At 44.6% G+C, this 19,203-nt stretch overlaps 2 protein-coding genes across 2 annotated transcripts in view; both read left to right on the top strand.

Moving 5' to 3' along the window:
* ssu72 (SSU72 homolog, RNA polymerase II CTD phosphatase) overlaps nucleotides 1–10,901 on the top strand; it is a 103,078-nt gene extending 92,177 nt beyond the window's left edge. The window contains exons 3-5 of the mRNA XM_078558060.1: nucleotides 4,666–4,805; nucleotides 4,896–5,014; nucleotides 10,609–10,901. Coding sequence (XP_078414186.1) covers nucleotides 4,666–4,805; nucleotides 4,896–5,014; nucleotides 10,609–10,710 — 361 coding nt within the window. The 3' untranslated portion in view covers nucleotides 10,711–10,901. The remainder of the gene's footprint in view (nucleotides 1–4,665; nucleotides 4,806–4,895; nucleotides 5,015–10,608) is intronic.
* Nucleotides 10,902–11,369: 468 nt separating this feature from the next.
* Nucleotides 11,370–15,284, top strand: tmem240b (transmembrane protein 240b). Its single transcript, XM_078558017.1, has 4 exons — nucleotides 11,370–11,704; nucleotides 11,886–11,992; nucleotides 12,696–12,904; nucleotides 13,570–15,284. Exons 1-4 carry the CDS (start codon nucleotides 11,648–11,650, stop codon nucleotides 13,716–13,718), a joined length of 522 nt encoding a protein of 173 aa, XP_078414143.1. The 5' UTR covers nucleotides 11,370–11,647; the 3' UTR covers nucleotides 13,719–15,284.
* The last annotated feature ends 3,919 nt before the right edge of the window (nucleotides 15,285–19,203 follow it).

Genomic DNA, 19,203 nt, shown 5'->3' with positions numbered 1-19,203 from the left:
ATGAACATATATTGAAGGGCAAAATGTTTTGATGCTTGAAAAGTTAGATCTCGGACATGAAGTTTTGCCTGGGGACACCAGAGAGCAAATTGTCCATATTTGGCGCGCTTAAGATGAAAAGCCAGAATTAGTCATCAGATATTCCAGAGAGAGAGAATGGAGCAGTGATGTGCCCTGACATTCTGTGCTGGGAACAGGTATGTGTTTAAGTAGTGAAATGTAAACAGTCAGGATAATTGTGGATATAAATGGTGAATTAATCTAGGCTGGTTTAATCATAAAACTTTCAGAACGTTGATGTAAAAGTCTGCAGTGACTTGTATATTTAAAATAAATCTTTCTGTACTCAGCAGAATGTTTTGGCGGTTTCATTATGATCATATTCTGAGTTGGTGTCTGTTTTTGTTTGTTCTGTATTAACATTTCCAGACATCACTGAATTTCTGACAGTTTCACGTTTCTGCCTCGTCCATTAGTAACTAGTTAATTTTACCTGTACTCGGACCCAGGAGAAGGAATGAGGTAAGATCTTGAGGTTGTGAAAGTCAAGTAGTATAAATGTACTGCACACTAACTACGCACTATAAATGCAATTACTACTTGACACTATCCATTCAGCACTAACACAGGTTTCAGCCTAACCTTGCCTCAAATTGCCGAACAGCTTAGTTCACAAGAATGTAAGTTTTGATCTTCATCTTGTTTCCACCCTGCCTCCTGCAGCCCCACCCCTTGACCCCCCTCACCGTTACTCCAGAAGAGCTTTTTTACCACTTCAGTGTGATGCCTGCTGTTTGATCAACTACAAATGATCTGCCTGTTGTCGCTGACCTACCCTAGTACAAACCCTTCACTCTGTGGTCTTTCGTCTTAACCTTTTTTTTTCCTGTGTTTTCTCTTTGCCTCTTCTGAAAGCACTGACTGTTGTTAGGCCAATTTCCGCCATTACTGCTTGCCCATCTGTATCTGACCCAGTGCCATTCTTCCCATGGCTCTGAGTAGTAACTGTCGAAAGGATGTTTAGCTGGAGTGAAAGACAAATGAGCCTGACCAGACATAGCCCATTCTGCAAGCTTTCTAGTTGAGAAAAAATTGCTGGGTGGAAATTGCGTGTAAGAATCTAGTCTATTCTCTCTACTCCCAGTGCCGTTCCCACCCCCCGCCCCCCAAAAAAGTGCAGGGATGCACAGACCAATTGTGGTATTTCTGCATATTTTAGATCTGTTAACTCAGAATAAGTCAAACTTGGCCCTCACTGGTGTGGTTCAGTTACACACTGCCTTAACAAGTCCTTCTTCCCTCTAAGCAATGCCATGCACTGAGGCTACCTGAAGTGACAGGTGAAGAAGAACTTCTGTTGAAGAGTCATACGGACTCGAAATGTTAAATGTGTTCCTCTCCGCAGATGCTGCCACACCTGCTGAGTTTTTCCAGGTATTTTTATTTTTGTTTTGGATTTCCGGCATCCCCAGTGTTTTACTTTTATAATAACTTCTAACTATCTGATTGGACATGACTGCATGCTAGGTAGTGTACTCTGCATCATTCTATCCTAATACCCTGTGGGGCTGGCTGATCGTCAGTACTACATGTCTCAGCATTCCAGCTGAGGCAGAATTTGTGAGCAGGAGATGGATATTGGTGTGAACTTACCTCCTAACTCTTTAGTACAATGCGTGTGTCTGTTTGGCCAGCACTAACAAGTTATTGGCTGTCGAGTTTCCCTACATTACAAAGATGACCACCCTGCGCAAGTAATACATTTGCTGCAAAGCACCCTGAAGCTATGAAAGGTGATGTTATTTTACATACCAGTTCTTTATCTCCATCTGGAGCTGACAATTGCTGTCTCTCATTGTATCAGAATGCAAGAGTCAGAATCCAGATTTCTCATTATTTCGGAGAAAATTGCAGCAAATTAAAATGTATGAACATTTAATGGCAATTCTGGTACCATTTAGTTCCAGTGTTAAGTTGTAAGGAATTTAAAAGCTAATTACTGAACAAGATAACCACAAACAATTTAACCAATCATTTGTGTAAAGAAAATCCTGAATTGGTAGCAGTCTGTGGGAGTGACTACATTGAAGAATCAACCAGGCTAAAGCAATTTGCTTATCTCTACTGGGGTCTGACGTGTACACATTCTGTAGCAGCCAAAGCACAGTAGCTAGTTAGAATTTAAATCCAACATATTTTAATGTCTAATTGATTGACAGAGCTGCTAACCCAGGTCAATTTTGGTGGTTGTTCATCTCGTGAGACACACAACTTGAATTTAAGCTGCCCCATCGTTGCTTTTGAGTGATGTTGGGGCATGTACTTGCTCGCCTGGAGGTATCTGGGAAGCCTATCCTCAGTAGTGGTGTTCATGAGCCAGTGTTTCCTGTCTCCAAATGGTTGGACTATTGGTCCAGATTGTCAGAATTCTGAGAGTTCAAACCTGTGTTGGAGAGACCCTATTTTGCACAAATTCAGTGTAAACCTGCCAAAATTTGCTCATGAAAACCCTTTTTATATTTATGATTGAGATGAACTGTCAATTTTATCTTAATGGCCACCTTTCCAGAATCTCATTTTGTAGGATTGCTAGCATGGAGTTTCCTGGAATTCAAATTCCTGATGACTTATAACTAACCATCCTAAAGAAACCTTAAAAGCTGGACAGCAGTTCCCATTCTAAAATATTTCAAAAGTTTAAATTTATCTTTGTTTGGTTTCTGTGTGTAACCATACACTGAGAAGAAATGTCAGCCATCAGGTCTCTCCTCCAGTGATTAAACAGAGCAGATCCTAGTGAGATGGGGTGAGTTATTTTGACATGAGTAGTGTTTGTATCTTTTCAGCTGAATTTTCAGGCTGCTATCTTCATGGCTTACTGTGTTAGCGAGCTGATCACCAGTGTGTCACATCTTAAAACCTGACCACCTCACTCACTCAGTCTACAAACTATTTAAAACAGTTAAAATATGTAGTTTCTCCCCATAAAGTTACATGTTCTCCTTTACCTTAACGGTTCTTATTGGTGCCCTGGTTTTGCAACTGATTCAAGCACTTGGGTTTTTGGATAGAAAGCTTAGTCAGTTAGATGGCAGATGTCCAGTATATGTGATGGTTAATAGGATATTCCCTCTGCCAGGTAAACTTCATTAGAGGACTTTAGAGGAGAAATTAAATCTCAATAGAAATCGCAATACTTACAAACTGAAACCTTTCCTATGTGCAGCTGTGGGGGAGAGATCTAGCCTGTAATTTTATGACCATCTGACTAACCTTCTAGCTCAATACCAAATGAAGCACATTATTCTAAGTAGCTGCTGTGTGCTTCTGTATTACAGAGTACTAGTGATAATTTAGCTTGCTGGGTTTCATAAAACCCTGTCCATAGCAGTAATCAAACCATCAGGCTGTCCATGCTGTAACCCATCTGATTGCAGCATGCCAGGCTGTGTTGTTGCTGTTTGTGATGACAGATTTGAGTGTTGCAGCCTGATGTTTAATGTAAAACTTTGGGGTTAGAAAACAGTTTTCCCTCTCAGGAACTTATTCACTGCCTAAACTTCAAATGTCATAGTGGTGGATGATTACACTGAGAAAATGCAATTCATTGCTGTCAATGCTTTTGGGCCAAAGTGTTCCATTATTGCTGGTGCCAATAAGTTACCAGTGCCATACGCTGTACAGGTTTATAATTTATCCTCAAGACTCTTGAACAAAACCATTTATTACTTTTGTGAGATGCTCCTGCAATAAATCGGTTCCTTCACTTTCGCTAGGTCAAAATCCTGGAACTTCCTCCTTAACAGCCCTGAGAGTGTATCAAACCACATGGCCTGCAGTGGTTCAAGATGGCAGCTCACCACCACCATCTTGGGGCAATTAGGGATGAGCAATAAATGCTGGCCTAGCCAGTGACACCCACAGTACTTGAACAAAAAAAAAAAATATTTTTGTATGTATATAAGGGGCAACAAGCAAATTAGGAGCCTGCATCAGGCCAACTTGTAGGAATTTCTGTCTCTTTATTCAGCCCAGAGTTGTGATTTGTAGATGTAAATTGATGAGGTTGGCTTGACTTCAATCTACAAACTGGGTCTAGCATACAAGCATTGGTTATGGCAAATGCAAATCTTTTTTAAAAATCCTTTCACAGGATGTGTTGCTAGCTAGGTCAGCGTTTATTGCCCATCCTTAATTGCCCTTGAGAGGGTGGTGGCGAGTTGCTGCCTTCAAGCGCTGCAGTCCATGTGGTGTAGGTACACCCACAGTGCTGTTAAGGAGGGAGTTCCAGGATTTTGACCCGGCAACAGTGAAAGAAAGGCGATTATAGTTCCAAGTCAGGATGGCGTGTGGCTTGGAGGGGAACTTGAAGGTGGTGGTGTTTCCATGCACCTGCTGCCCTTGTCCTTTGGTTGCAGGTTTGGAAGGTGCAGTCGAAAGAATCTTGGTGAGTTGCTGCAGTGCATCTTGTAGATTTTACACATTGCTGCCACTGTACCTTGGTCGAGGGAGTGAATGTTGAAGGTAGTGGATGGGCTGCTAATCAAGCAGGCTACTTTGTCCTGGATGGCGTCTAGCTTGTGTTGTTGGAGCTACACTCATCCAGGCAAGTGGAAGTTTATAGTTAATGCCTTGTGTACATTAAGTTCCTTGACCTCAGTGCAGATATACACAGAACGGAATTCTCCACATGTTGGACAGAAACAAGCGGATAAAATCTCGACCGGAGCGTTTCCAGATCTGCAAAGACCAGTTTGATCTGATAGTGACCTGTGAGGAGCGAGTATACGATCAGGTGCTTGAAGGTAAAAAGGTCATCCCTTGTGTTCGCCAACCCTTTGACCTAGCTGCTTGTGAAACGTGGTTTGTTGATGCCCCATGTTATGATTTCCCAGATCTGAACTCGAGGGAACAGGAGACATTCCAGTCAGTGCATGTCATAAACGTGGACATTCAGGATAATCATGAAGAAGCCACAATCGGAGCTTTCCTCATTTGTGAACTGTGCCAATGTGTAAGTGTTTGCACCTTTTGTGTATTGGGCGGACTGGGGAAGAATATGAAACAGTGCGCTGCACAGAATAACGTTCCACAATGAATCCAAATGGGATCTCCTATTACCCAAACAAATGTTCGCAGGTGAATGTATCTGTTTTTTGAACACTACCACATTTTGTTCACATTGCAATATAGATTGTTGTGCAAGAACTTTACATAGTTACTGTCACCAGATGGAGTAGTGAATATGGAACATGCTTTGCAACTCGTTGCCTTCTGCGTGCTACAGGAGATAGCCGTGGCCTGAGTGGGAAACAATCTATAGAAATTGGGCTATTTTTGATTGAAAGACTGGCCAGTGCCATTTCTAATTACTAGTCCTGTGCCCAACTCGAGGATTTTCTGTGTAAGGCTCCATCTTGTTACAGCTATGCCACTTTTATTGCAGGCGTATCCCTGACAAAATTGGATTAGAAGTATGCAAATTTGATTCCTGCAAGCTTATCTTGGGTGAAGCAGTCAGTATATTGTTGGTGCTAAAATGTTGACGTGACTCCATATAGAATTTTTTCTAAAATATCAATTCCTCTTGGAATTTTGGCACTCCTTTCACTTTTACTGCCCAATCTCTACAGCTTTTGCTGTTCCACATTTCCTGTGTTAAAGAAACTGAAGTATGGATGGATTCTATACAGTGATGTTTCACATAAGGTTATAAAGTTTGGTTGATAATCATAGTGTGGGAATGTTAATCTCAAAATCTTGGAAGTTGTGGAAGTGCTGTGGAGTCTAATGCCAAGTTCTTGTGGAACTATAGGATGAGTGTCTAACCATGGAGCAAGATTCATTGAGTGGAAAATATTCAATCACCAAATGATGTCCATGCTGTGCAGAAACACCCAAAAGAGAATTGTTTTTGAGTATAGACCATTGAGAGGACAACCTGATGAAATTTTACATCACTGTTAAGCATTAACCTCCGTTCCCAGCTGAGTTCATTCTTTGCTCACCTAGTAATAATGCACAATATGTGGATCTTTGAAGCTGATGGCTTATAGTGGTTTTAGACAAACTCCTGCACTGTCAATTGGAAATCCAGCCATTAGACACTACACGAAGGGAAGAAACATTGCTCAGTTCCAGGACGTCTTTGAATTAATTTCCTACTCAGGAGTCATTGAGCAAAATGTGTTTAGCAAAGCCATTGCAGACTTGCACTCAATACTGCAATAAGAACAGAAGAAATAGGAGCAGGAGGGGGCCCATTTGTTCCTTCAAGCCTGCACCACCATTTAGTAAGATCACAGCTGATCTACCTCAATTCTACCTCCCCACACTATCCCCATATCCCTTATCACCTTAGTATCCAAAAATTCTAGCAATCTCTGTCTTGAATATGTTCAACAATTGAGCATTCGCAGCTCTCCAGGATAGACAATTCCAAAGTTCCACAACATTCTGAATGAGGAGGTTTCTCCTCAGTCATCTCATTCTGTGATTGTAACTCGTGGCTCTAGACTCCCCAGTCAGGGGAAACGTCTTTCCAACATCTACCCTATCGATCCCATTTTTTTTTCATATGTTTCAATGAGATCACCTTTCCTCATCTTAAGTTTCAGGGAATATAGTCCAAGTGTACTCAGTCTCTCCTTAAAGACCATTCCCTCAAACTAAGAATCAGTTTAGTGAATCTTTGCTGCATTCATTCCAAGGCTAGCATATCCTTCCTTGGGTAAGGAGGCTAAAATTGCACACACTACTCCAGATGTGGTCTCACTAAGGCCCTAAACAATTGCAGTAAGACCTGTTCACTCTCTTTACTTCAATCCATTTTTAATAAAGGTTAGCATACCATTTTCCTCCCTAATTGCTTGCTGTACTGCACGTTAACTTTGATTCATGTACAAGGATACCCAGGTCTCTCTGAATACCAACATTCCCAGTCATTCCATTCAAAAAAATTCTGCTTTTCTATTTTCCTATAAAGTAGATAACTTTGCACTTCCACCTGCCTTGTTCTTGCCCATTCAATTAACCTGTCTCCATCTCTTGGTGGCCTTTCTGTGTCCTTCTCACAACTTACTTTCCCACGTAACTTTGTAATGTCAGCAAACTTGGATACAATACACTCAGTCCCCTCGTCTATGTCGTTGTTAGAATATTGTTATGCCATTATCATAGATTGTAAATAGCGGAGAGCTAAGCACTGATCTTTGTGGTACCCCATTATGTAGAACCTGCCAACCTGAAAATGGCCTGCTTATTCCTACTCTGTTTTCTGCCTGAGAGTCAGTCCTCAGTCCATGTTAATATTTTAGATCTGGTCCTAGAGCTCTAATTTTGTGTAATAACTTCTTTTGGTCTGATACCTGATATCAAATGCTTTTTAAAATCCAAAATTTCACATTCACTGGTTTCCCCCTTACCTATCCTGCTAGTTACAACCTCAAAAACTCAATAGATTGTTGAACACAGTTTCCCTTTCATAAATCTATGTTGACGTTGCCTAATCATATGTTTTTCGAAGAGCTCTCTCACCATCTACATAATAGATACTAGCATTTTCCCTATTATTGATGTCAGACCCCTATAGTTTCCTGTTTTCTATCTCCTTTCTTGAATGAAAAGAAAAACTTGTATTTAGAGCTTTTCACAATGACCGGACAGCTCAAAGCACTTTGCAGCCAATGTAGTACTTTTGTACTGTAGTGACACTGCTGCAGTGATACTGGAGACATAACCTCAGAGCCATTACAGTACAGAAAGAGGGTCTGCACTTGCTCTCTGAAAGAGCATTTCAGCTAGTCCCACTCCCTTGCCTTATCCCATAACCTTGCACATTCTCTCTTTTCAGGTACAATCCAATTCCCTTTTGAATACCTCGATCGAACCTGCCTCCATCACCCATTCAGGAAGTTTGTTCCTGACTCCAGTCATCCTTTGGGTGAAAAGTTTTTTCCTCATTTCACATTTACTACTTTTGCCAATTATTTTGAATGTGTTCTCTTAAGTGGTAACAGTTTCTTACTATTTATCCTGTCCATATCCCTCAGGATCTTGAATACTTCTTTCAAGTCTCCACTCAACCTTTCTTTCTCCACGGAAAACAGTCCCAACCTTTCCAATCTATCCTTATAGCTACAGTTCTTTATCCCTGGAATCATTTTTGTGAATCTCCTCTGTACTCTCTCCAATGCCTTCACATCCATCCCCTAGTATGGTGCCCAGAACTGGACACAGTACTCCAGATGAGGCCAAACTAGTGTTTCATACAAGTTCAATATGACCTCCTCACTCTTATACTCAATGCCCCTATTAATAAAGCCCAGAATACTATATGCTTTATTAACTGCCCTCTCAACATGCCCTGCCACCTTCAATGACCTATGTACATACACACCGAGGTCCCTCTGTTCCTGCAACCCCTTTAGAGTCCGTCCCTTTATTTTATACTGTCTCACCATATTCCTCCTGCCAAAATGGATCACCTCACACTTCTCTGCATTGAACATCATCTGCCATTTGTCTGCCCAATCCACCAATATGCCTGTGTCCTTTTGAAGTTCAAGACTATCCTCGTTAGTTGACAACATTTTCAATCTTTGCGTCATCAGCAAATTTTGAAATCATGCCCTGAATACTAAAGTGTAGGTCATTAATATATATCTGGATGAGCAAGGGTTCCAACACTGACCCCTGGTGAACTCCACTACAAACCTTCCTCCAACCATTTATCACTACTGTTTCCTGTCACTCAGCCAATTTCTTATCCAAGTGCCTACTTTCCCTTTTATTCCATGATCTAGAATTTTGCTCAAGTCTGTTGTGTGGCACTGTATCAAATGTCTTTTGAAAATCCATATACACTGCATCAACAGTGTTTCCCTTATCAACCTTCTCTGTTACCACCTCAAAATTCCAACAAGTTTCCTTAATTATCCTGCACTTGTCTAAGTGACTGTTGATTTTATCCTGAACTATAGTATCCAGAAGCTTCCTTGTTACTGAGGTCAAACTGACTGGTCCCTAGTTGGCAGCTTTCTTGCACCCCTTTTTGAACAAGGGTGTAACATTCGCAATTCTCCAGTCCTCTGGCACCTCCCCTGTGTCTAAGGAAGACCGCAAGATTATCACTAGTGCCTCTGCAATTTCCACTTTCACTTCCCTCAGTACCCTTGGATGCAATTTGTACACAGCACACTCCTGCAAATTGCAATGTAATAAAGACCAGATAATCTGTTTTGTGATGTTGATCGAGGGATAAATATTGGCCAGGACAATCTTCAAAATAATGCAATGAGAAGGCAGACAGAGCCTCAGGTTAACGTCTCCTCTAAAAGACTGCACCTCGAATAGTGCAGCATTCCCTCTGTACTGCACTAGAATGCTCAGGTCATGAAGTGCGACTTGAACCCGGAACCTTGTGACTCAGGTGAGAGTGTGACCAAGCTGCTAGCTGTGATTGTGTTTAGATTCAGTGAACTGAGAACATGCGGAATGAGATTGACAAGCTGATCCAGGAACTCAGTGCCACTGGGCCCATTGCTATGGGATGCTGGCCTATAGCAGAGGTGTGATTCTCCTTTGCCACTGTGGGGAAATACTTGGCCCTGGTGTACCCCCCTTCCCATGGTAACATTGAGAAACCCAGCAGAGAGGAGCATTGAACCTGGCATGGGCCCAGCCTTTGTAAGGGCCACCACAGCTCAGTGCTTAAACAATTAAATGGCCTCATTAAAACATGGTGCCTGATTTAATGCATTCTGCAGGCTAATACCTGAATGATATTTCATTTTTGACCTCCTAGTTTATAATCAATATGGCACTGACTGGAGAGGTGGGTTGAGGTTCTTAATTACCACAATAGTGTAATTTTATACAAAACTTGATTGTTTCTTCCCAGACTGTGACTTGGTTAGATTTTCCTGTCTATAAAATCTAGTCACGGCTCTTTTTGAAACTTGCAGTAATTAGCTTGCATTATTGCTCTCTTACACTCTTAAAATGTTGCTGTGTTTCTACAGTTTTAAGTCTTTTATGGGGTTGAATGGAGAAAGGGGGAGGTGGCACTAGTCATGCCATCAGGTCATGGGACTTGGACTTTCAGACTGGACGGCAGGTTCTCTGATAAAATGGGGGGTGTTCCTGTTGGAAGCTGGGCCAGGATGTGGACTGAATTCCAAGAGGGGAAACCTCCCTGAAGCTGAGCTCTGTGGATTTGGGCCAGGAGCCCAGTTTGGGAACAAGCATGACCTTGATGGGAGCTGGCACTGTTGGATAGTGCCTGTGGTTCGTGTGAGGTCAAGACTGGGGAGAAAGCTAAGGCCTTGATCTGGAGCTGGGAAAGCTGGAGGTGACATTTAGTATTCGGTTGGTGTTGGGGGGGGGGGTGGGGGTGGAGGGAGGGAGTGTGGTTTAATTTTCATTTGGGCAGAGATCAGCCAATGAGCTGGCATTGCCCTAGTATCGTTTTCCGAATGGGACCTATTCCTCTGCTCCTCCCTTCATCCCTTTTACTTTCTCTTGCCCCCCTCTCTCTCTCCCCCTTTCCCAGCTCGACACAATCCCGGGACTAAATGTTGACCTTTTGCCAATGTTGGTTGTCTTTAGATTCAGCGAACCGAGGACATGGAGAATGAGATTGACGAGTTGATCCAGGAACTGGAGGAGAAGAGTGGCCGGACCTTCCTTCACACTGTCTGCTTCTACTGAGGGGAGGGGCGGTGGGCTCTGCAGTGCTAATCTGTATATAATTTATAGTCTATTTTAAGTTTGAATCGCTGCTCGGCGCTGGTCCTGTAATGTGTCCGAATGAATCTCTCTTGTAGAACCGAGTCTCCATCTGACGATGGCGCAAAGTGTATCGAACATGAAGCTTCATTAAAAAAAAACCCTTGGTCAGAGCCTAGCCCCCTCGTGTGTTTATTTCTCCAATGGTTTCATTTCACATTTAAAGGCCCTTTTTACTGTGGGGAGAGAGGGGTGGGGGCAGTCGCTCAGGATGTGGCGCTAATTTGTGGGATCAAAGTTAAATGTGAGCCGGGGGACGTGGTAGTGAATACAAATTGGCAGCAACACACACACACACACACAGAGCTCCCAGGCTCTGGGAGCTGCAATGTCAGCCGGAACAGGGGCGGACATGGGGCTCGCCAAGCCCCTCTGAACAGGGGGGAGGAGAGGGGGAATCCTTCCAATCTGCCCAAAAACCCCTCAAGGGTTTGTGCTGCTACCCCCCCATCCCCGGGCTCTGCTGCACCCACCCACTTTCCCCACCCTCCCTATCCCAAGCCCTGCCTCTGAATTATTTATCGACTGTGGGGCGGATCAATTTGTAACTGCGGCAGGAAGCGGAGCCTCGGCAGCAATGTGGCGCATGTGAGGGTGTCCGGGTGAGGGGGGCGGGGGGGCTGTTTGTGTAGGGGGGGAAGGGGCTGGACAGGACTGTGTGTGTGTGAGAGAGAGAGAGTGTGTATGTGTGTGGAGGGGGGGTGGAGTGGAGGGGAGGGAGGGAGGGAGAGAAAGGGTCAAGTTTCCGGGAGGACTGGCTACACTCTCCCGGGACAGAGAGACGGGGAGAGCGGCCACTGAGTGACCGGTGCCCGAGGACACGCTGCACCCGGACGGCAGGAAGCAGAGACTGCGATTTATGCTCCTCACCGCCAACACCATGATCTTCATGTTCGTGGGGACGTCCATGGTGATGGTAAGGAGGCCGGCCGGCCGGCCGCCTGCTGCATGCTGTGTGTTGCGGTAATTTGCATGAGGCTGGCGGCGGCGGCCAGTGTTTCCGAGCCGGCACCTTTCACAGCTGCTCGTCCGGCTTGTGGTTCTTGCTGCCCAGACCCCCCTCACCTGCTCTGCCTTTGCTTGTCGGCTCTTTACAGGCGATAGCTTGCATCGTGGATATGAACGCTCTGCTGGACCGATTCCACAATTATATCCTCCCGCATTTACGAGGCGAAGACCGGGTCTGTCACTGCAACTGTGGAAGGTAAGTCACCGCCTCTCCCTCCCTCGCCCCCACCCCCACCCCCCCCTGTGTCCCCCACCGCCATCGGCCTCAGCACCGAGAAATCTCCTCACTCTTGTGATACTGGAATCTCTGACAGAACTCTACCCCCCTCCCCCCCCCCACCAACCCCTTCTCACCCCCACTCCCCTCCCCGTCACTTTGTTCCCCACCCCACTCTCCTGTTTCCCCAGCCCACTCTGCTTCCTAGCCCCTCCTGTCTCCCCGCCCCCTCCTCTAGCCCTGACATTGCTCTCACCTCACTCCCTACCCCCTGTCCTGTTACCCCCACCACCACTGCTGCCTCCCCACCCCTCCATTCATGCCCACCCCCTCTCCTATCACCCCACTCCCTCTCACCCATTCTCTCTCTATCTCCCCACCCCCTCCTCTCACCCACCCTCCCTCTATTCCCCACCCCCTCCTCTCACCCACCCTCCCTCTATCTCCCCACCCCCTCCTCTCACCCACCCTCCCTCTATCTCCCCACCCCCTCCTCTCACCCACCCTCCCTCTATCTCCCCACCCCCTCCTCTCACCCACCCTCCGTCTATCTCCCCACCCCCTCCTCTCACCCACCCTCCCTCTATCTCCCCACCCTCTGTCCATTCCCGCTTGGCCTGCAGCCTCTGTGCTCTCCCAGCCATTCTCCCCCCAACTCTAACTCTCCCCCACTCTCTTTCAGGCACCATATTCACTACGTCATTCCCTATGATGCCGATCAGTCTGTGGTCGATTCCTCAGAAAATTACTTTGTGACGGACAATGTGACAAAGCAGGAGATTGACCTGATGCTGGGCCTGCTCCTGGGCTTCTGTATCAGCTGGTTCCTGGTGTGGATGGATGGTGTCCTTCACTGTGTCGTCAGGGCTTGGAGGACAAGCAGGCGTTACGGTGAGTCAATCCTCAAATACCGCTCCTAGTTTCTGAGGATGGGAAGGAGGTGCTGGTGGGGAAGAAGATGAGGCTTTTGGATGTGGGTTGGCCTGTGCCCAAAGCTTGGCTCTTTCCGTTTAAATCCCTTCATTAACCCTACCTCCCAGATTGAGCAAGTGACTCATGCACTGGGTACAGTGAATCCGGATTGAGTGAGTGACTCAGGTAAAGAGTGCAGTGAATCCAGATTAAGCGAGTGACTCGGGTAAAGGGAGCGGTGAATCCGGATTGAGTGAGTGACTCCGGTAAAGTGCAGTGAATCCGGATTAAGCGAGTGAATCGGGTAAAGGGAGCGGTGAATCCAGATTGAGTGAGTGACTCAGGTAAAGAGTGCAGTGAATCCAGATTAAGCAAGTGACTCGGGTAAAGAGTGCAGTGAATCCTGATTAAGCGAATGACTCGGGCACTGGGTGCCATGAATCTGAATTGAGCGAGTGACTCGGGCACTGGGTGCCATGAATCCGGATTGAGCAAGTGTTACAGGCATTGGGTGCGGTGAATCTGGATTGAGCGAGTGACTCAGTTAAAGGATGCGAGGGTGGGTTTTGGTGCTGCAGTGTATAAACAAATATACACACATACTTATACACCTCTTTAAGCTACTGCTTCATCCCCTTTTTCAGATAACTCCTGGTCCTGGATTCCGAGGTTATGTAATCTGAAGGATTTCAGGAGGCGTTCTCACCGGCAATACGAGGATTCAGCGGGGAACATGGTGCATATCAAACAGAAACTATATCACAATGGGCACCCGAGCCCTCGACACCTGTAACCTTCTACCGGCAGGAGGCTGGGACTCAAAACTAGGAGCCTGTGGAGACTCCGAACCGTTTTCAAACCGGATCAAAAACAAACACTGCTCCTAACGATGAGATGGTGGCTGTCCTAAGGCAGCCGGAGTGAGCTGTACGTTCTGTAAATACCCTGGGTTACTGCCCAAAGCGGCTGCTTCTCTATAATCTTTTCTTATTTGAGTACGTAGACCAAGAGATGCTCGGAGATGACTCACTGGTAATCTGGTTTTAACTTTTTAGCAAATCATCCCGTCATATTAATATTTGTTATCAGATTCCCATTCCCTGCCTGTACACACTGACCTCCCTCTACCTACCCACCCACCAACCCACCAGTAAATCAGAATCGGTGCAATTTGATAAACTAAATGAGGCTCCCCTTTCTCAAAGGCCACTTTTAAGACCCATAATTTGTAGATGAAATGCATTCGGCCTGAACAGTTGCACCGGCCCAGGCAAGTGTTAGCCCCGGGGTCACTGTAGAGTGAGGGGACTCAAGTGCGGAGTTAGAGTTAGACGTTTATCCCACTCTATCAGTTTAAACTTTAAAATGCCCCAATGTTTTTGTTCGAAGACACTCATGAGGAATCTTTTTATTTGAAAGTGGAAAGGTTTAGACCTGAAATTGCTCTGGTTTCTAGTAATACAAGTGGACATGCATCATCGAGCAAGCGATTTGAGGCCAAAATCAGGTCACAGACCCCATCCATTGAAGCAATTTAGAAATGTGCAATTCTGCAGAATGCTACCCAAGGACAAGTGTAAAGATTTAATAGTCGACAGTATTCTGTACAACCCACCATCATTAAAAATATAAATTCCCATGGCTCCTCCTTTTATTGAAGTTTAATATTGCAACAGAAGGAACTGGATATTTTATAAATTTGTAATTTTTTTGTGTAGTTAAATATGAGGACTGTTAAATTGCCTCTTCCCTTCATTCCCATCTCGCCCCCCACCCCACCCCCGCCCCATCCCACCCTCCCTCCTTTGCCCTGCGCAGGAATTGTCTCTATACAAAGCCCCTTGAACTGGAAGGTTGGTACAAGCCAGTCCTGCTCCAGTCACTGCCGACGCACAGGAGATTTAACTGAGGCTGGAATGTCTACCTAATACAGAGAGCAGGGCTCTGATGGCAGTTGGTTAGTAATACAAGAGCAAACTAGGCTGGAAAACCCCCTACACAGTCCATCTGGACCATTCCGTTACAAATAACCTTGAATTGCCCACTTCCCCATAGGAAAGTACCATGAATGTCCATAAATCTCCACAAAGCCAGTTGTGCATGTCTCCAGTGCTGTCAGCTCTCAGGTACCTGAACAATTCTGACTGGTGTGAGAGATCGGGTAAAGTGGGGTATATGAGCTGTTCCAATGCCTGTTAAGTGTTAACTCCTTTCTCACTAGTGCTGATTTGTTATCTTGTGGAAATGTGTGTGAAATGTGTAAGGATGAGGTGGGCTGAAGGCACAAAATGCATAAAAATATGGAACAGGTGAATGTGAAACGTGTCAGAGAAAAAAAATTAAAAGTAATTTCGATGTTGACTTGTGTAAAGATTAGATTTTTTCTGTGCTGCCAGATCTCCAGTCAGTCCCCTGGGATGGATGACCAATATCGCAGGGAATTTGTGAAGTACTGAAAGAGTCAATGAATAGAATGAAAATGGCTAATGTAACAAGAACTGGTAACCGGGGTCCCATAAGCAGAACCATACCTGGTAACTAGAACTGCATTAGTGAAACCATACCTGGTAACTAGAACTCCATTAGCAGGACCATAAGCAGAACCATACCTGGTTACTAAAGCCCCATAAGCAGAACCATACCTGGTAACTGGAACTCCTGATAATCAAAGTCCCGTTTGCTAAATCGCAATGACTGGAAAGCTGTGCCGCCCATCTTCCATTATCCCCCTTTCCTACAACCACCTATCTAATCTATTCCGAAGTGTTGACATCGTCTCTGTTTAATTTACAAACTCTGGTAGTGCACCCGCAACCTTAAAAACCTCTGTGTAATATCAGTAATAATGGCCATGAAACTACTGGATTGTTTTTAAAATCCATCTGATTGATTAATGTCAATCTAATGTCCTCTGGGGAAGGAAATCCGTTGTCCTTGCCCTGTCTGATGTGTGTGTGACTCCAGACCCACAGCAATGTGGTCGCCTCATAACTGCCCTTTGAAGTGGTCTAGCAAGCCACTCAGCTGAATTCAAGCAGGTGGTTCACCATGACCACCAAGAGCAATTAGGGATGGGCAATAAATGCCGGCCTAGCCAGTGTTGCCCGCATCCCATGAATGAATTTTTAAAGAAAATGTTAGAGGTTCTAATGCTCTCTCTTAAATCTCTTATATTTAAAATTATATCTATGTCACCTTGTTTAGTTTCTTGGTTGAACTGAGGATCAAGTGTAAGATATGAACTGGGATTAATAAATGGAATACCATAAGGGAGCGAGGTTGCATTCGGGCAAGTATTGAAGGATGTTCTGTGCTGGGACCCACTCCCCCACCTTCCTTGATTGACATGAATGCCCTAGGATTGTTGGTCTCAATGCAAGATCATTAAATTTGCAGGTAGAACTGGATTCAAGAGACAGTCAAGACTTTGCTAAGACTGTTTGTCTGGGTTTACACCTGAGTAATCAGTGGTGAGTAAGGTTCAGTATGTACTAATACAAGGTAGCACACCCCAGGGCTGTGATGGAACTTGCAAAGTGGTAAATGAAAGAGTGCTGTAAATTGATTGGTGGTTGACCATCTGTAAACATTATGAGGCAGCAGTAAACAAGGTATATACTGGGTGATATTAGATTAATGAGTTAAAAACCCTTAAGAGACCATGCTGAAACTGAACAGCCAGCACTTGGAATACTGAGTTGGAGCTATGCTGAGCCTGTACTGGAGTACTGGGTATAAATCTGGTTGCTGTGTCAAAAGGGGGCATCTGGACCTTAGAGACAATGCAGAGGAGAACAGAGGTGCCAGAGGGATGAATTGTAAAGAATAACTTGATAAGTTTCAGTCTTTAGCCTGGCAGAGGGCACCTTCTAGAACTTCATTAGATCCATAATGGAATAGAGAGAAAGGAAACTTGACACAGTACTCTTAGGTACATGAGCAACAGAACAAGGCGACATATGATCAGGTTTCAGGAAGGTGATTAAGACAAGGACACAACTCATTCTGAAAGTGCTGTAGTGGTGACATGGTAGGGCTGTTATTTGAGATCAAACAAACTCTAGGGTTTCAATGATGGAGGCCCTCTTGAGAAATCTTAATAAACCTTATTTTTTTTAGGCTAACCAACTTGCTGTTTATTCCCAGCACTCAGTTTTCTGCTCATGTCCATAATATTTAAAATTGCCTCTTTTTTTGTAAAGCTAACAACTATGACAACTTGCATTGTGTTTAGGTGGGACCGGCAGTCTAGTTGGTACAGACAGTTTGCTTTGCATATTATGGGTTTGCCAGTCTTGTGGTAGCTTATATCTCTGGAGGGAGGTTGAAGTTAAGGCCCTGGTCAGTGGATTTGTTCTGAAGTTGGGGCTTGTTCACTGCAGGTGGATGAGGTTGTATGGAGGTCATTCAAACATCAAATTAAATGATTGCTGCTGGATGGATAAAATGACTGAATCATAATGAATGGAAAGGAATATTGTCATGTCTGTCTACACTGTGACCCTCTTGGTGTGCAAGGTACCTCCTTTGTGAGACATCAAACACTTCCCCTTACTGTCAACCCTTCCATTTGTGTTGTAATGGCCCTTTATGTCCAACATGACTACTCTTGCGTATAATGTGACTCCTGCCCCATTAATTTGTCTTAGTCGTTGCCATTTGTGTACAGTGTAACTCCACCATGTATTCAATGTGACTCCACCCTTCAAGTATAATATCTCTCCCTTTGGTGCATACATTTTACTCTTGATGATTCACTCATATTTTACTCAAATTTGTATTAAGCAATGTAAATTACAGGAAGAATTTAGTGCTAAGGTTGAATTATCAGATAATTAGAGCTAATAGTAATTGGAATCACTTATGCTTCACCCTATCTTTAGCTCTCAGCCCCCAGGCTTTGGAATTTGCTACCAAACCTCCACATCCTAACCCCTTTAAACACTCACTTCTTTGACCAAGCATTTAGTTACCCCTCCTAATGTTTCCTCCTTTGCTGAGCATCTATTTTTGCCTGATCACACATATGTGAAGGGCCTTTTTTTCCTGCCCCTATATTCTTTAATGTGAGCCCCCTCTACTGTGTATAATATGATTTCTCCACATCTTTATCATATAAACCTGTGTATGTAAGCATAATCGCACTTGCCTTTTTTTGCGATATGACCCTCCCTTTATGTACATTGCGACTCTTCTCTTAGTGTCCGATGTGAGGCCGACTCCCTTGTGTGTCAAGTGACCCCTATTTCTTTGTATATCATGTGACCCTCCCTCCCTCCCACCCACCCACCCATTCATTCCTTCTTTCATTTACACCCACTAGTTTTGGATTCCCCCTGCAAGTGGAAACACTTTCTTTACATCTACCCTATCGAACCCTTTCATAATCTTAAGGATTTCTATCCCTTCTAAGCCTTCTCTTTTACTAGTTTAAAGAGCCACAGCCTGTTCAGCCTTTCTTGATTAGAATTGCCTCTCAGTTCTGGTATCATGTTTGTGGAGTTTTGTTTGCACTTTTTCTAAAGCTCCTCTATCCTTTTGATACTATGGAGGTCAGAGCTGTTCATAGTATTTCAAACCCAACGTCAGATTCCACATGCACATGATGACAGCCAGCTCCACCTCATCAGCTCATACTGTTCTTCCACAGCCTCTTATTTGTTACGCTGTTTGTCCAACCTCCCATTCTGGATGAGGAGATATTTGTCCCAGCTAAATATTGGGAAAACCAAAGCCTTTGTCTTCACTTCCTCCCACAAACTCTATTGCCTGGCCATTGACTCCATCCTTCTCCCTGGCCACTGCCAGAGGCTGAATCAGACTGCTCACGACCTTGGCATCCCATTTCACCCTGAGATCAGCTTCTGACTGTGTTCCAACACAAAGGCTGTCTACTTCTACCTCCGAAACATCGCCCAACTCCACTCTACCTCAGCTCATCTGCTGCCTTTACCCTAACTCACACCATGTCCTGTTCACCCATTATCCTTGTGCTTGCTGACCTACATTGGCTCTGCCTCAGTTTTAAAATTCACATCCTTGCTTTCAAGTATCTCCATGGCTCTGCCTCTCCCTGTCTCTGTGACCTCCCACATCCCTGCACCCTTTGAGATCTGTGCGCTTCTCCAATTCTGGGTTCTTGCTCCATCACTGACGGCTGTGCCTTCAGACCCTAATCTCTGGAAATTCTTCCCTCCATCTCGCTCTCTTTCTCTCTCCAAAATGTCCCTTAAGTCCCACCTCTTTGGCTAAGCTTTTGGTCATCTGTCTTCATATCT

The sequence above is a fragment of the Cetorhinus maximus genome, chromosome 15 (assembly GCF_964194155.1).
Source record: "Cetorhinus maximus chromosome 15, sCetMax3.hap1.1, whole genome shotgun sequence".
NCBI lineage: Eukaryota > Metazoa > Chordata > Chondrichthyes > Lamniformes > Cetorhinidae > Cetorhinus > Cetorhinus maximus.
Note: the sequence above shows the minus strand (reverse complement) of the source record. Positions and strands in the feature narration are given on the sequence as shown.